Raw genomic sequence first — 13,718 nt, forward strand, 5'->3', positions numbered from 1 at the left:
GATTTTCATGTGTCTCACCTGTGTCTTGTTAATTATCCCATTTAGTTCCTAGTGTTTCTCTCTGTAATTTTCAGTTGTTCTTTGTCAGATCTCATCTCACTATAGGTTTTGTTCTGTTCTCTGTGGGTGTGTTTCCAGATAGCCTGTAGAAGTGTTATTTTGAGTTTATTTTGATTAAAGAACACTGCTTTCAGATAGATCTAGCTCTTTTATTTCCGTTTGTTTGCAACCCCTTCGAGAAGATCAGACCTTTCCCAATGGATCTAGCAGCAGTTCAGATCATCCTCCTCTCCCAGGAGAACCAGTCCATTGAGGAGCATACGCAGAGGTTTCAAGATCTGGTTGTCCCCTTTGTGCTCTATGACGACATCAGCCTCTGGCCCTCGAGGGACATTCCACAAGTAGGTTTTACATTAGTGCGGATCCCCCATCAACAACAGTGAGAGTGAGAAGAGTCAAAACCCCACCACAGACTCAGAGCCCGAGTCCGCCACGAATAAAGAGCCAAAGCCCCACGAAGAGATGAAGTCCAGTCTGACCATGTGCATGAGCCGGCCATCAATCCCTTATAGAAGCAGGACAAGTTAATCCAGGAGCCTGAACCAGAAGTGGAGGCCAGTTTTAAACTTCCTGCCTGTCCTGTATCGGCCAAGGAGGCCATTTTTGAACTCTCTGTCTGTCCTACGTCAGTCAAAAAAGGCCACTTTTGAACTCTCTGCCTCTTATTGGGCAAGGAGGCAGTTTTTTTTACTTTTTGCCTTTTAATTTTAGTTTTAGTTTAATTAAGACAAGCGCAAACTGGTTGCCGGTATAGATGCTGGCACAGATGTACCTGCTCGACCACAATCGCTTCGAAGTTGTGTCTTTGGAAGCAAAGCCATGCGCAAAGTTAGGAAAAAAAAAAAGAAAAAGAAAAAAAAAGCTTTTCGCAACGCCACGTGAAATTGGGTTATCACGCACAACAGACCACACCACGATGACATCATTTTTGTGGTACGCACCTTCGTGCTCGTTCAGACGCGACGAGTATAAACCATATACAGTTTCTTTTTTTAATGTTTTCTGTATCTCTATCTCTTTTCATCTTTAGTATTTTACCGAATAAAATTATTCTCTCAAGAGCACATCCGTCTTTCAGGCCTGACTACCCATGTAACCTTGGATGATCACAAGTAAAGACAGCCATGGCCTATGGATGTATTCAAATCTGAAGAAAATGAGCTTCACATAACAGGAATACTGGAAATTTGCATACCTTTCAGGGATCCTCAAGCCTCCTCAAGATTCAAGCACATGTTAAATGTTTATAGAGTATCTAAATGTGCAACTTTCTTGTGAATAGACCATCATATCTCCTTTTTATCATTTTGACTTTTAAGAGGCTTGACCTCAGCAACCCAACCTGAAGCTTGTATTGAGATATTGATGTGAAATGTTATAAATGGTTTCACTTCAAATAAAGACACTGATGAAGTTGAAGTTGACAAAGACCCCTGGCCCACATGCAGTTCAAATTCAAATATAATGACAAATGAAAAGGACACCTCTCTCCATGGTTCCTGGGAAGCTGTGGTTCATAGATTATATATCCATAGCCTTGTAAACAAGAAAATGAAAAGACAGTGACAAAAGGGTTTTCGCACACTTATTGTGGTGGCATTTGAGCTGGAGAGGTTCAAACAGATGAGGTGAAGAGGTTTAAGGGAAATAAATACCAGCAATTTATTGTACTACACAACACTCAATACTGAGAGACAGCCGCATTGGATGGTTGTTGATAGTAAATGCCAGCTGCGTCTGGACCCATGTGATATTGCTAAACGGTCACCAAATACCATCTCTGTCACCTGAAGTTTCTCACTGATCAACATTTGTTGTACTTTCACTTTAAAAGTTGAATATCGCACTGCATGTCACATGGATAAGCCCATAATTTAGTGTCTAAGCCCATAAATCTCGTGCTGAGATTGCAGACAGAATGGTTTGTTCCCCCACAAACCCTTGCTAATTGGATTAATGAAGTGCCAGCATTGTAGATGAATCAGGTGAGGCATTGTCAGGAACAAAACACTGTGTCTCTGTAACACAAAGTTAGAGTTAAAATACATTGCTCGGTCTAATAGTACCCCATCAGAAACATCATACAACCCTTTCCACTCAGAAAAGACCATCAGCATTTTCACAGGACAAATGACAGATGTATTACATGTATATGAAGATGGCTTATGCTCTGAATATTTTAGTGTTAACAAAGCACCACAGTATTACTTAACTAACGTAATAGTTGAAAAAAGAGTGTAACATCTCAGTTAAATATTTATAATAAATGGAAGCCTTCTCAGTTTCATGAGAATCTCTTGGATTTTAGTACTTAGAGGATTTTCAGTGATCTGATATTAGCCTTAACATGCCTCAATGTACACTATATTGCCAAAAGTTTTGGGACGCCTGCCTATACGTGCACATGAACTTTAATGACATCCCATTCTTAATCCGTAGGGTTTAATATGGAGTTGGTCCACCCTTTGCAGCTATAACAGCTTCAACTCTTCTGGGAAGGCTTTCCACAAGGTTTAGGAGTGTGTTTATGGGAATTTTTTAACTATTCTTCTAGAAGCACATTTGTGAGGTCAGGCACTGATGTTGGACGAGAAGGCCTGACTTGCTGTCTCTGCTCTAATTCATCCCAAAGGTGTTTTATCAGGTTGAGGTCAGGACTGTGCAGGCCAGTCAAGTTCCTCCACACCAAACTCACTCATCCATGTCTTTATGGACCTTGCTTTGTGCACTGGTGTGCAGTCATGTTGGAACAGGAAGGGGTCATCCCCAAACTGTTCCTACAATGTTGGGAGCATGAAATTGTCCAAAAAGTCTTGGTATGCTGAAGCATTAAGAGTTCCTTTCACTGGAACTAAGGGGCCAAGCCCAACCCCTGACAAACAACCCCACACCATAATCCCCCTCCACCAAACTTTACACTTGGCACAATGCAGTCAGGCAAAAACCATTCTCCTGGCAACCGCCAAACCCAGACTCGTCCAACGGACTGCTTTAGAGTCCAGTGGCGGCGTGCTATACACCACTGCATCCGACGCTTTGCATTGCACTTGGTGATGTAAGGCTTGGATGCAGCTGCTCAGCCATGGAAACTCATTCCATGAAGCTCTCTGCGCACTGTTCTTGAGCTAATCTGAAGGCCACATGAAGTTTGGAGGTCTGTAGCTATTGACTCTACAGAAAGTTGGCGACTTCTGCGCACTGTGTGCCTCAGCATGCTCTGACCCCACTCTGTGATTTTACGTGGCCTACCACTTCGTGGCTGAGATGCTGTTGTTCCCAGTTGCTTCCACTTTGTTATGATACCACTAACAGTTGACTGTGGAATATTTAGCAGTGAGGAAATTTCACGAATGGACTTATTGCACAGGTGGCAACCTATCACGGTACCACCTTGAATTCACTGAGCTCCTGAGAGCGAACCATTCTTTCACAAATGTTCACAAAAGAAGCAGTCTGCATGCCTAGGTGCTTGATTTTATATACCTGTGGCCATGGAAGTGATTGGAACACCTGAATTCAATGATTTGGAGGGGTATCCCAATACTTTTGGCAATATAGTGTATCTTTGATATATTTAAACTGCACTTTTCTATGAAACAGGGTTTTAAAAGCATGTTGGTAGCATTCATGTTTTTGTTTTAAACACCTCTTCGAAGCCATTTGTACACACAAAATGAATTATCAGTGTTTTTAATATTTCTCATAATGAAATATCAGTTTTGTTTTATTAAATCCTTTTTAAATGCATCCTTTGGGAGGATACTGTTACTTGTTGCTTTGGTTTTAATTATTTCATCAGATTTACTTTAATCGTGCTTTGTAACTCAACACACTCTTAATGTTGAAAAAAGACATATCGCTTTCTCCCTCGACATGTACTTTACACGTCACAACCAGTTTTGCACCCAGCAAGTGGTCTGTGTGAAGAATAGATGGTGTAGTGGGAATGGGGCTCATAATCAGAAAACTGTTGACTGGAAGGACTGAACCAGAAACAAGTGAACTGTACAAATAGGGCACTAGGGATATAAGTGTCTGCTAAATTATTTATTACTTAAACACGACAATAATAAGCTAGATTAATTGGTTTTAAATGAGTACATTATAATAATGTATGGCATATACCACTTGGCAATTTTAAATGTAATTTATTTTAGGATATTAAAGTCTTGAATATATCCTTTACAGTTTTTTCTTTCGTTTCTGGTTGATCTTTGTGGATTGTAGGTGGTTTACATTTTTAAGAATTCTTTAAGGATCATTTTAGCTCTTAAGCTCCTTAAAATAGTAGTAGATAACTTGTTTCAAAAAGTACTAACAACTGTGGGATAATCCATCATATAAGTAGTTGTGAATCTGTTTTGAATTCTTAATAAATTTTAGCTACTTATGGAAATTAGTCCAAACTTGTGCATCTTTCATTTATTATTGCCAGTGGACATATAGTTTTAAAGGCCTTCCTCAGAAACTCTTTGTATTATACCAAGCAGATCCTAAAGTGTACCGAGTGAATGGAGAGGCTACTATAAACATGTTCTGAGTTCTGAGTGGTTGGCAGTATGTTGCTAGGGTATTCTATGTTATTAGGTGCTTGCTTACTGGTCCAAATCAAAACAGCCACCCTTTCAAGTGTCTGACTTTCTGGTCTTTGGATATTGATTGCAATCCTCCTTTAAAGCAGTTGTAAATGTGTGGTCACTTTAGCAGAATTTCTGTTAAATTTCACAGGCATTGTCACTAGCGTAGCAGTGCATGAAGCACCACAAACACAGAAGTCACTTTCAAAAACAGGAACTTTTTTGCCTTTATGTAAAACTCCCAATTGTGCGGTTTCCTCTTGAAATGACTGGATTTCGCCCATGAAATTTCGCCCACAAGATAAATATTACTACATTTATGTTACATGTATTAGTGAATAATACAACAAGTAGTTCCATCAAACCAAATTTCCATTGTACATTGAATGGACAATTATAAATGCTGCACAATTTGAGGTATCATTCAACAGTGCATAATTTATGCGCTTAAGTTTGTTAAAATACCTAAGTATGAACAATAACAGAAAGTACCACTAAGAATATGCCATTGAATCTAGTTCTTCATTTCCTGTTTGTATATTTGTATGTATGTTTCAGACATGGTCCGTCGTTGGTGTACGTTGGAAGGTGGATTTCTTAGTTACTATGACAACGAGAAGATCGCCACTCCCATAGGCCGGGTTGACATCAGCGACGTAGTGAGCCTGGCCATCAACAACACTGAGAACATCACTGAAACAGGGTACGTGTTTCTCTTTCTCTCACACCCTCTTTTACACTTGACCACTTTTTGTGTGTTAGAGGTTACGGAAAGCGTTTTTTGCTTTCCATAACCGACCTCTAACCTGATTAGCCTGACTCTCTGGGAAATACCAGTTTTTCTCCAATTCGTTTGCTCTCGCTGCTGTAACCAAAATATCCCCCTGTCCAAAAATGTGGGCCACAAGTCAGAGCTGTTAAAGCCATTAAGAGAATGACCTTTCCACCTGGATTAATCTCCAGTGTTCAGCTGTTTATTGTAAGAGCAAAAGACTAACAGAGATTAATCACCATCCTTTCTGTTTCACAGCTGTGTTCATGTGTGTGTTTCAGTCATTTTGTGTGTGTGTTAATTGCTGTTTCACACCTCCCTCAGGCCAGTGTTCACCTTTGAGTTGTACCTGCGCTCTCAGAGAGTGCTGGTGTTCGGAGCAGAGACCTCAGACGCACACCAAGATTGGACGCATGCCATCGCCAAGGTTACACTCACTCTCTAACACACAAGTCTTTAAAGATTTATTGCAACTTTTCCGTTGCAGGGATTTAGCATACATGTGGTGTTTCTGTGTTTAAATATGAATTGCCTCACTCTATTGTATACGCCGACTCTTGAAGGTCATTTATTGTGTCTTTGTCTGTGTTGTGTCAGTGTGCGTTAGTGTTTTTCTTGTGCAAGTGGGTGTATGCTATTACTCCTTCAAACAGATCCATCTCACTTGCCTCTCATCCTTCACTTACACACACACACACACATGCATTCCCATTTAAGTGAAGTGTGGAGGTGCTGCTAGTGTCTAGGCTGAAATGTTTGTGTAACTCCACAAGCTCAGCTAGGGAATGTTCAAAGAATGTTTGTGTTTGTACTTCTATCTCTATATGCCGGTTTAATGCAACTCCAGGGTTAGTTGTAGTTTCTGTTTGGCAGAAAACACTAGAAACTTATTTGTGTGATCTGCACAAGCCCCTGACTTTTAAATGTTTTCTCTCTGCCTCTCACACGGCTGCTTTGTCTAATATTTTTCTCTTTCTTTCAGTGTTTTGTCCCTGCAAGGGCAGAAGCTCTGCTGAGGCAGGACAGTGAGCTTATTGGCCGACTGCACTATAAAGAGGGTCATGACCTTTATCATTGGCGAATGGGATGGTTTGCTCTGGTGGGCTCAGAACTCTACTTCTGTTCTGGAGATGAAGATGAAGAGGAGGGAGTTCTTCAACTTAAACGCCTACAGGAGCTTAGTGAGGACAAATATGCACACATACCAGTAGAATGAAAGATTCATCCAAAGTTCATCCATGTTTTTCCAAACACATATGACTTCTGTCGAACACAACAGGCAATTTTTTGAAGAATTATCATGGCCATTCTTTCAATATAATGAAGGGATTGGCGCTGTTAATCTCTAAAATGCCTAAAAAACCCACCATAGAGGTATCATGAAAGTGGTCTATGAAACTTGTGTGCTATATTTCAAGCCTTTTGGACCTATTTGATTGCTTTTTGTGAGGAATAATATTATTGTAGTGTCATTTATATGCTATTAAAATATTTTATATTTTGAATTTGCTTTTATTTTTTTATATTCAGTTTTCATTTTAATTTTAGTTTGTTTTTGTTTTTTAATAATTTTGGTATGTGCTTTTGTCATTTCTATTAGTTTTGTTTTAATATTACTATATAGATTTATTTTTATTTTAGTTTTAGATTTTAGTAATTTTAGTACTTCAACTTAAAAGAAAATTACAAAATGTTGCTTTGACAATAGTTATATAATTTTTTTTATAATATTTCATCTTTATTGCAATTTCAAAAACATTTAATTTTAGTTAACAATAACAACAATAAAAATGCAATTTAATTAAAGTTAATTTAAGTTCAGTTATTCACTGAAAATCTTGTTATCTGTCCTTGCTTCTTTTGCCATTTTTGGGAGTTCATTATACAAGCTGCAATGTCCAAATCACAAACAGATCGTTTTTATTAGTCAGACAATCAATGGTTCTGGTTGTTCCAGTTTACAAAACCAGTTAGAATGGTTTGTTCTCAAATCGGTCTGATCCGATTGCAGCGGTTAACAGCTCACTGGAGAGGAAGATTAGCAGTGGATAATGACCAATATTTCGATCTGTTCATCAAACAAAGAGCTGTATGGACCACTTTTATGATACTCCTATTGTGTAATTGCATCCTTTTTAAAACTTGTAACTGCATCCAGCACATTCTTCTTCTTTTGTGTTCCACAGAAGAAAAAAAAAAATCATACTGGTTTTTCGGGTGAACTAATCCTGAAATTGATCTCTGAATGTGTGTTTGTATGTGTTTTGTATGCATATCTTCTATTCTTTCAGTGTATTACATCAGTGATGTTTGAGGTGAAGTGTCATAGTAATAGCTTGAGACACCCTCACAATCATTTTCTTGAAATCTCATCTGAAATATTAGCCCTAGTCTTCTATGCCACCTCTGTCTTCTGCTAGTATTTCCTCATTGGCATTCCCATTGTGCTAATGTTTGACTCGGTTCCCACGTCTCTAAAAGACTCGTCTGGTCACACGTCTCGCTTGTCTCCAAGGGAGACCGCAGTTGCCGATGGCAATCGTGTTTGGGCGGGAGGTAGTTGACATGAGCTTGGCACCCATGGACCAGATTTGCAACATTTTCAATCAATTGCGCTAGAACGAGGCGGGAAAAATCAATGAATCTCTCTTTTTTTTTTCTTAATCCGTTCAAGGCCAAAAAAAGGGATCAAATCCAGAAAGCCAACATACTCAGGGCAGGATTAAGAGGGTGATGCCTCAACAGTTCGCGAAGCCTTGAAATGTAGCGTGGCACGCTAACGAAGCGTCTCCAGTGGTTTAAGATCTCTATAGCGACAGAACATATGGGCCTCAAAGGGCTGCAATTCTGTGAAATTAGATTAGGACACAGACATAGACAGACCAGCAGTTCACTGCTTGCCCTAGCTCACCATCTTTTACTCGCTTCTGCCACAAACAGAAGAGCAATGTCAAATGAATCCATTTAACAATGGAAAAGCTCTTATGTAGAAATGGCATCTGAAAGTCATACATTATATTTTGTCTACAAAGAGGCTTTTTGAAAGAGAATCACAAGCAAATGCTTCAAAGCACCTCAAAATACTTTCTTTAAGCATCCTGAATGACACTATGACAATGTAGAGTGAATTCAGGTTGATTGAGACACTTTTCCCAGTCATCTCAATGGCAAAAAGAGTCCCAATCAACCTAAATTCACCCTATTTTTGAAAGAATTTGCTGTCCATGGTCCTGAAATGTGACATGCAAGTACATGCAGGTCCTCCATAAGGATCTGATCGCAAAAGGTGCCTCATGTACAGTGGGGTCCAAAAGTGAGACCATGTTAAAAATCTGGGATGAAACTCAAATTTAAAACTGAAAATATAAAGAAAGAGTTTTGGTATTTTGAAAAACAGACACGTTATGGTAAAGAATAACTATTTCAGTTTCTGCACATATCTGTTTTACTAATCAAAGTAAACTGACATTGATCATGTAACTCTTTGTTCAGACGGTCAGATTGAAGCTCAAGATGCTCTTTGGATCATCTCAGATCATGCCAGAGGAAACCTTTTTCAAATAAACTTGTTGAGTTCATGCAGTTCAAATGTTGCTGACATTAAAGCAAAAGTGAGAGAAAACAAATACTAAGACATTCTGAAAGTCATGCCTATCTTTTAGTTCAACATTTGTTGGCTGTTGTAATCAAAACTCTTTTCATTAGTAGTCTCAGACTTTTGAGGTACACTGTATGTATAATGGGAACTTAGAAAATTGACTTTTCTTTCATCTGTTAACATTATCTAAATCCTCATTTAATGGAAAGGAAGCTTGTTCACCACCTTTAATCTGAAGTCATTACTGCTTTGTAAATGATTTCTATATATGTGTAAACAAGAAAAAGAGAGTCGAGAGAGGTGTTATTGGAATCTCAATGTTAGCCCCAGCACAACAACACTGTTAGTTTAATTTAGTTTTTTTTTTTATTATTACTTAATAAAAGTTTTAGTCCGTTAATGTTCAAGGGAGGTTAAAAGGATGAAGTAAGTGCTGTTTGTTTTTATCAAACTGTGATAGTGAATGTTTGCCTCTTTTCAGTAATGGCTTTTAATAAAGCTTGTGTGCCCAATAGCACTCTTTTCCTTTTAAAAAAAATCATTTTCAATAATAACATTGGTAAACAAAATTTACCAACCTTGATAATAGCTAAAGTGCAACAATTAAAGTGCTTGTTTTTAGCACTTAAGTTATATGTTCTGGTTGATTTTTGTTGAGCATGGAGTTTCAAATAATTGAGCAATTTTGTTCTCACTTGACCCGTTTTGTTTTGGTTTTGTTTTTATTACCCTGAAATGGATTAATCTCTGAATTTATGCACAAGTTTTTGAGTCTATGATTTCGATTAATTAATTAAACTTAATACAAAGATTGAAAGAGAGTTTTGGTCATTGAATATGATTTGAAATATCGGTCTGGCACTTGAGGGAAAGAGAGAGAAAAGAGGGAGTGTGGAAAAATGACGGATGTGAGAAAGATTAGTTGAAGAATCAGTGACTCTGAATGTGTATGTGCAACTGTGCATGTGTCTGAGGGGTTCAGTAAGGCAGTTTTCTCATGTATGGCTGTAGAAATTAATGACCAACAGCACTCGGCTTTCTGCTCCACTTATTCCAGCTGGAAAGTTTACAAAACACTCTCGAAGCTCTCATCATTTGTTTCACTTCACATTTCTCTGCTTTCTTTCACTCTTAATGCTTTTCATTTTAGTTAATCTAAGAGTGCTTTTATAGGTAATAGTGTGAACATCTTCAACAAAGGTTTTCCTGTATTTTTTTTCCCTCAGCTGTGTCCACTCATATGGAGGGTGACGAGAAGATTCAGGTCTTACTTATGGTTGAGCGTGGAAGGTACAGTGAACTGGACACCTTATCAGCACAGTCTTTTATGTTGCATTATGAAGTTTTTGTAAACATACACTACCATTTAAAAGTTTGTTTTTTGAAAGACATTCAGACACATTAAACTAATTAAACATAGATTGACTATAAAGATATTTATAAAAAGTTCTATTTTAAATAAATGCTGTTCTTTTGAACTTTCTGTTCATAAAACAATCATGAAATAAAATGTTACATTTCCACAAGATATTAAGCAGCTCAACTCTTTTCAAAATTGATGATTTCTTTCTGACCTCAAATGGTAGTGTACAGTGAATGTCACAATGTTGTTATAGCTCTTTTCAGGGATTATTTTAAAATTTTATTTTAATTTGTAAATGTGTGCTTTTGTGTGCTTTTTAAAAAAATACAGAACTGTGTACGTACATGGCATAACCAAGCAGGACTTTGCACTGTGGCACTCTTCCATTCAGTTGGCTGCTGGGACGGACGGTATGGCTCTCGGCAACCAGCAAATGAATAAAAATGATGTTCCTATCATCGTGGATAGCTGCATTGCTTTTGTCACCCAATATGGTAAGTCATTTATATTCCTATGAGATCAAATCGTTTGTATTTCATTTTCTAATTTTTGAAAAAGAATTTATGAAATGTTTATATTGTAAGGAAGGACACTAAAAAGTTATCAGCTTTTTACCTTTGACCATTCCCCGCAGGTTTGTGTTATGAGGGAATCTACCAGAAGAACGGTGACCCGGGGTGTGTGGCCCAGCTCCTGCAGGAGTTTACTAAGGATGCTCGGGTTGTTAAGCTACGAGCTCAAGACCACCGGCTAGAGGATGTCACAGACACACTCAAGAGCTTCCTGTCTCACAGTGAAGATGCTCTATTGGCTAAAGAGCTGTACCCTTTTTGGATCTCTGCCCTTGGTAAGTGCTGCCAACCACTTAATCTGTTCCTGTGAATGAGCATTAATTTGTGTTTAATTATAGATAAAACTACTCTAAAACCAAGTGGGCTGTTATTGAAGGTGAATTCAGTAGTTCTTTAGCTAACTTTGCTGTTCTTTGTGTACTTTACTGTAAGTACCAATTCCACAATGAGAGTTTCATGTAAATTACACTGATACTAGTGAGTTGTAGAGTGCGGTCTATACAATAATTAGTTCCCATGCCAGTCCAATAAAAAATAAGTAACTACTTAGGATTCAGCCGTATATGTAGTGATTCTCCCATTGTCTCTGCTGATAAAGCATGATAATAAATGTGTTACATTGTGTAATTTCGCTCTTTGCATCACTAAACAACACTACGCTACTAGCGTATCTACAGAGGCGGCAGCCAGTGAGTGTGAGGATTATCTATTTCAGCAACAACAACAAAAATAAATAAATAAAAAATAAAAATACATAGACGGGGTGGCCTGCATCATACATCATTAAAACAGTTTTTATAGAAAAGTGCAGCCTTCATCTCATGTGAGTGTACACAATTCAGATGATTCTTCACAATACTCTTCACTTATACTTTTTAATTTAGCACCAAACTACTGAATGCACCTTTAAGGATCTTGTTTAATCGTTTTCCAGCATTTTTCAGGTTTCATCTTGTCATTTGTGTAAAGCTAACAAAACTTTGTGTGGAAACACAGTATATTTCTACATTAAAGAGTGTTTATTGTCCATGAATGCAGATGAACAGGATGAGAAGATCAGAGTGCAGAAATATTCATCCTACATTCAGAGTTTACCCAAAGTCAACAGGTCAACTCTTGGTGCCTTGCTGCAGCATTTGTACAGGTAATTTCTTCTTTTCGCAACAACGCAATCTGCAATAACATCCTCTCAAGCCAGTAACATTTCCAGTTGGTATTGTGTTGATGAAGTCTGGTTAAATAGCTCACAGTAAACATGGGCACTCCAAAACCTCGCTGGGTATGTCAGATTGCTCGAAATATTCCTGTAATGACTATAATTGTTTGAAGAAGGCTTAATTGGCCCTTTTGGCATATTTGGAGTGTAGCCTAACATTTCCCCCATGATGTACAATAATCGTTTTGTTGTCTTCAGGTCTACACAGCATTTGCACCTGCCTGCTTTGTTTTTGTTGCTTATATATGCTTTCATTTAAATCTGCTAACTTCCTATCACAGCTTTCTGGATAAAACTACCTTAAAGTTGTGCAAACAATAACACCGTGCCAATAAAAGCTGAGCATGGTGGAGAATCCAACAGTTTTTACATATAATGAACACAGAGGGCTTATTCAGTGAATTCAGAAGTGTATATATGTGTTTATGTGTATGGACGGTGTGTGTTTGCTCATCTATGATTTATGTAGGTCCACCAGTATTCATATATTTATGCACATATATTACGTCTGCACAGGATCCAAAGGTGCTCTCACATCAACCAGATGAGCACACCAAAGCTGGCATGTGTTTTCTCCTCATGCCTGTTTCAAACGGAGGGACACACGGCTCAGGAGACCCACGTGGTGGAGGACCTCATCAACAATTACATCCAGCTCTTCTCGGTGAGTTAAACATGTGTCCTCTCTCAGGATTCAGACCTAGTTGATCTCTGTCACTCGATTCCCAAGAGCCTGCTAAATGTGAGACTGTTCCAATATTCACTTCCCTCATATTTTTAGCATCGTATTCACGGTATGAGAGCCAAAATACATTTTCACAGTGCTGTTCTTATGATTTCACAGGTGTGTGGTGTTAATTAATTATTTATACCGTTATAACCCTGTTGTTAGTACACAGGAGAGTTGATTTAGTTGTTATGGTACTGCTTCATTAGTAGTCTCTTTGTTACAGAAGAATCTGATGCAAGAAGTAGTATCTTGCTTGTATATTGCTCATGAAAATACATAACTGATGAACAACAGGCCTGTCTATGTTGAACCCCTCATTTGAAGAGGGCTATAACAAACTGGCAAGCTGTGGCTGTTTACCCATTACAGAGTATATGACAAACTTCATGGTGCTATAAACAGTGAAAAGCATTTCCATTCAACACCACGAAATGCGCAGCTCTTGTATAAGTGTGTGAAGAAGGGGATGGTGTTCGTGTTGCACTTGGACGCTTGCCTCTGTAATGGGATTTACAGTGATGCGCTGCGCTAATTCCCCCTCGGCACGCTCATACTTTCATAGGCCCCCTGGCTTCACACATACACACACTTGTACTTTTAGGGAGAAGGAAAGAAGAAGAGTATGTGAAATGGGAAGTTTAGTGTGACAAATAGCTAATCTAAAGAAAAATATGAGAAACATGTAGCATAACATGACATGCTGGTGTAAATTAAAAGGTGCCGTACAACGTCTTTTCAAAAGATGTAATATAAGTCTAAGGTGTAAGTTTCAGCTCAAAATACCCCATAGATTTTTTTTAATTAATTTTTTTAACTGCCTATTTTGGGGC

The 13,718-nt window shown here is 38.3% G+C and overlaps 1 protein-coding gene across 3 annotated transcripts in view; it reads left to right on the forward strand.

Annotated features, from left to right (window-relative positions):
- arap2 (ArfGAP with RhoGAP domain, ankyrin repeat and PH domain 2) overlaps positions 1 to 13,718 on the forward strand; it is a 126,882-nt gene that overhangs the window by 92,290 nt on the left and 20,874 nt on the right. For all 3 annotated transcript variants that reach the window (XM_048185623.1, XM_048185621.1, XM_048185622.1), the window contains exons 16-23: positions 5,196 to 5,340; positions 5,734 to 5,836; positions 6,392 to 6,590; positions 10,234 to 10,297; positions 10,701 to 10,864; positions 11,005 to 11,217; positions 11,981 to 12,086; positions 12,675 to 12,822. In XM_048185623.1, coding sequence (XP_048041580.1) covers positions 5,196 to 5,340; positions 5,734 to 5,836; positions 6,392 to 6,590; positions 10,234 to 10,297; positions 10,701 to 10,864; positions 11,005 to 11,217; positions 11,981 to 12,086; positions 12,675 to 12,822 — 1,142 coding nt within the window. The remainder of the gene's footprint in view (positions 1 to 5,195; positions 5,341 to 5,733; positions 5,837 to 6,391; positions 6,591 to 10,233; positions 10,298 to 10,700; positions 10,865 to 11,004; positions 11,218 to 11,980; positions 12,087 to 12,674; positions 12,823 to 13,718) is intronic.

Source organism: Megalobrama amblycephala, linkage group LG3 (assembly GCF_018812025.1).
Source record: "Megalobrama amblycephala isolate DHTTF-2021 linkage group LG3, ASM1881202v1, whole genome shotgun sequence".
NCBI lineage: Eukaryota > Metazoa > Chordata > Actinopteri > Cypriniformes > Xenocyprididae > Megalobrama > Megalobrama amblycephala.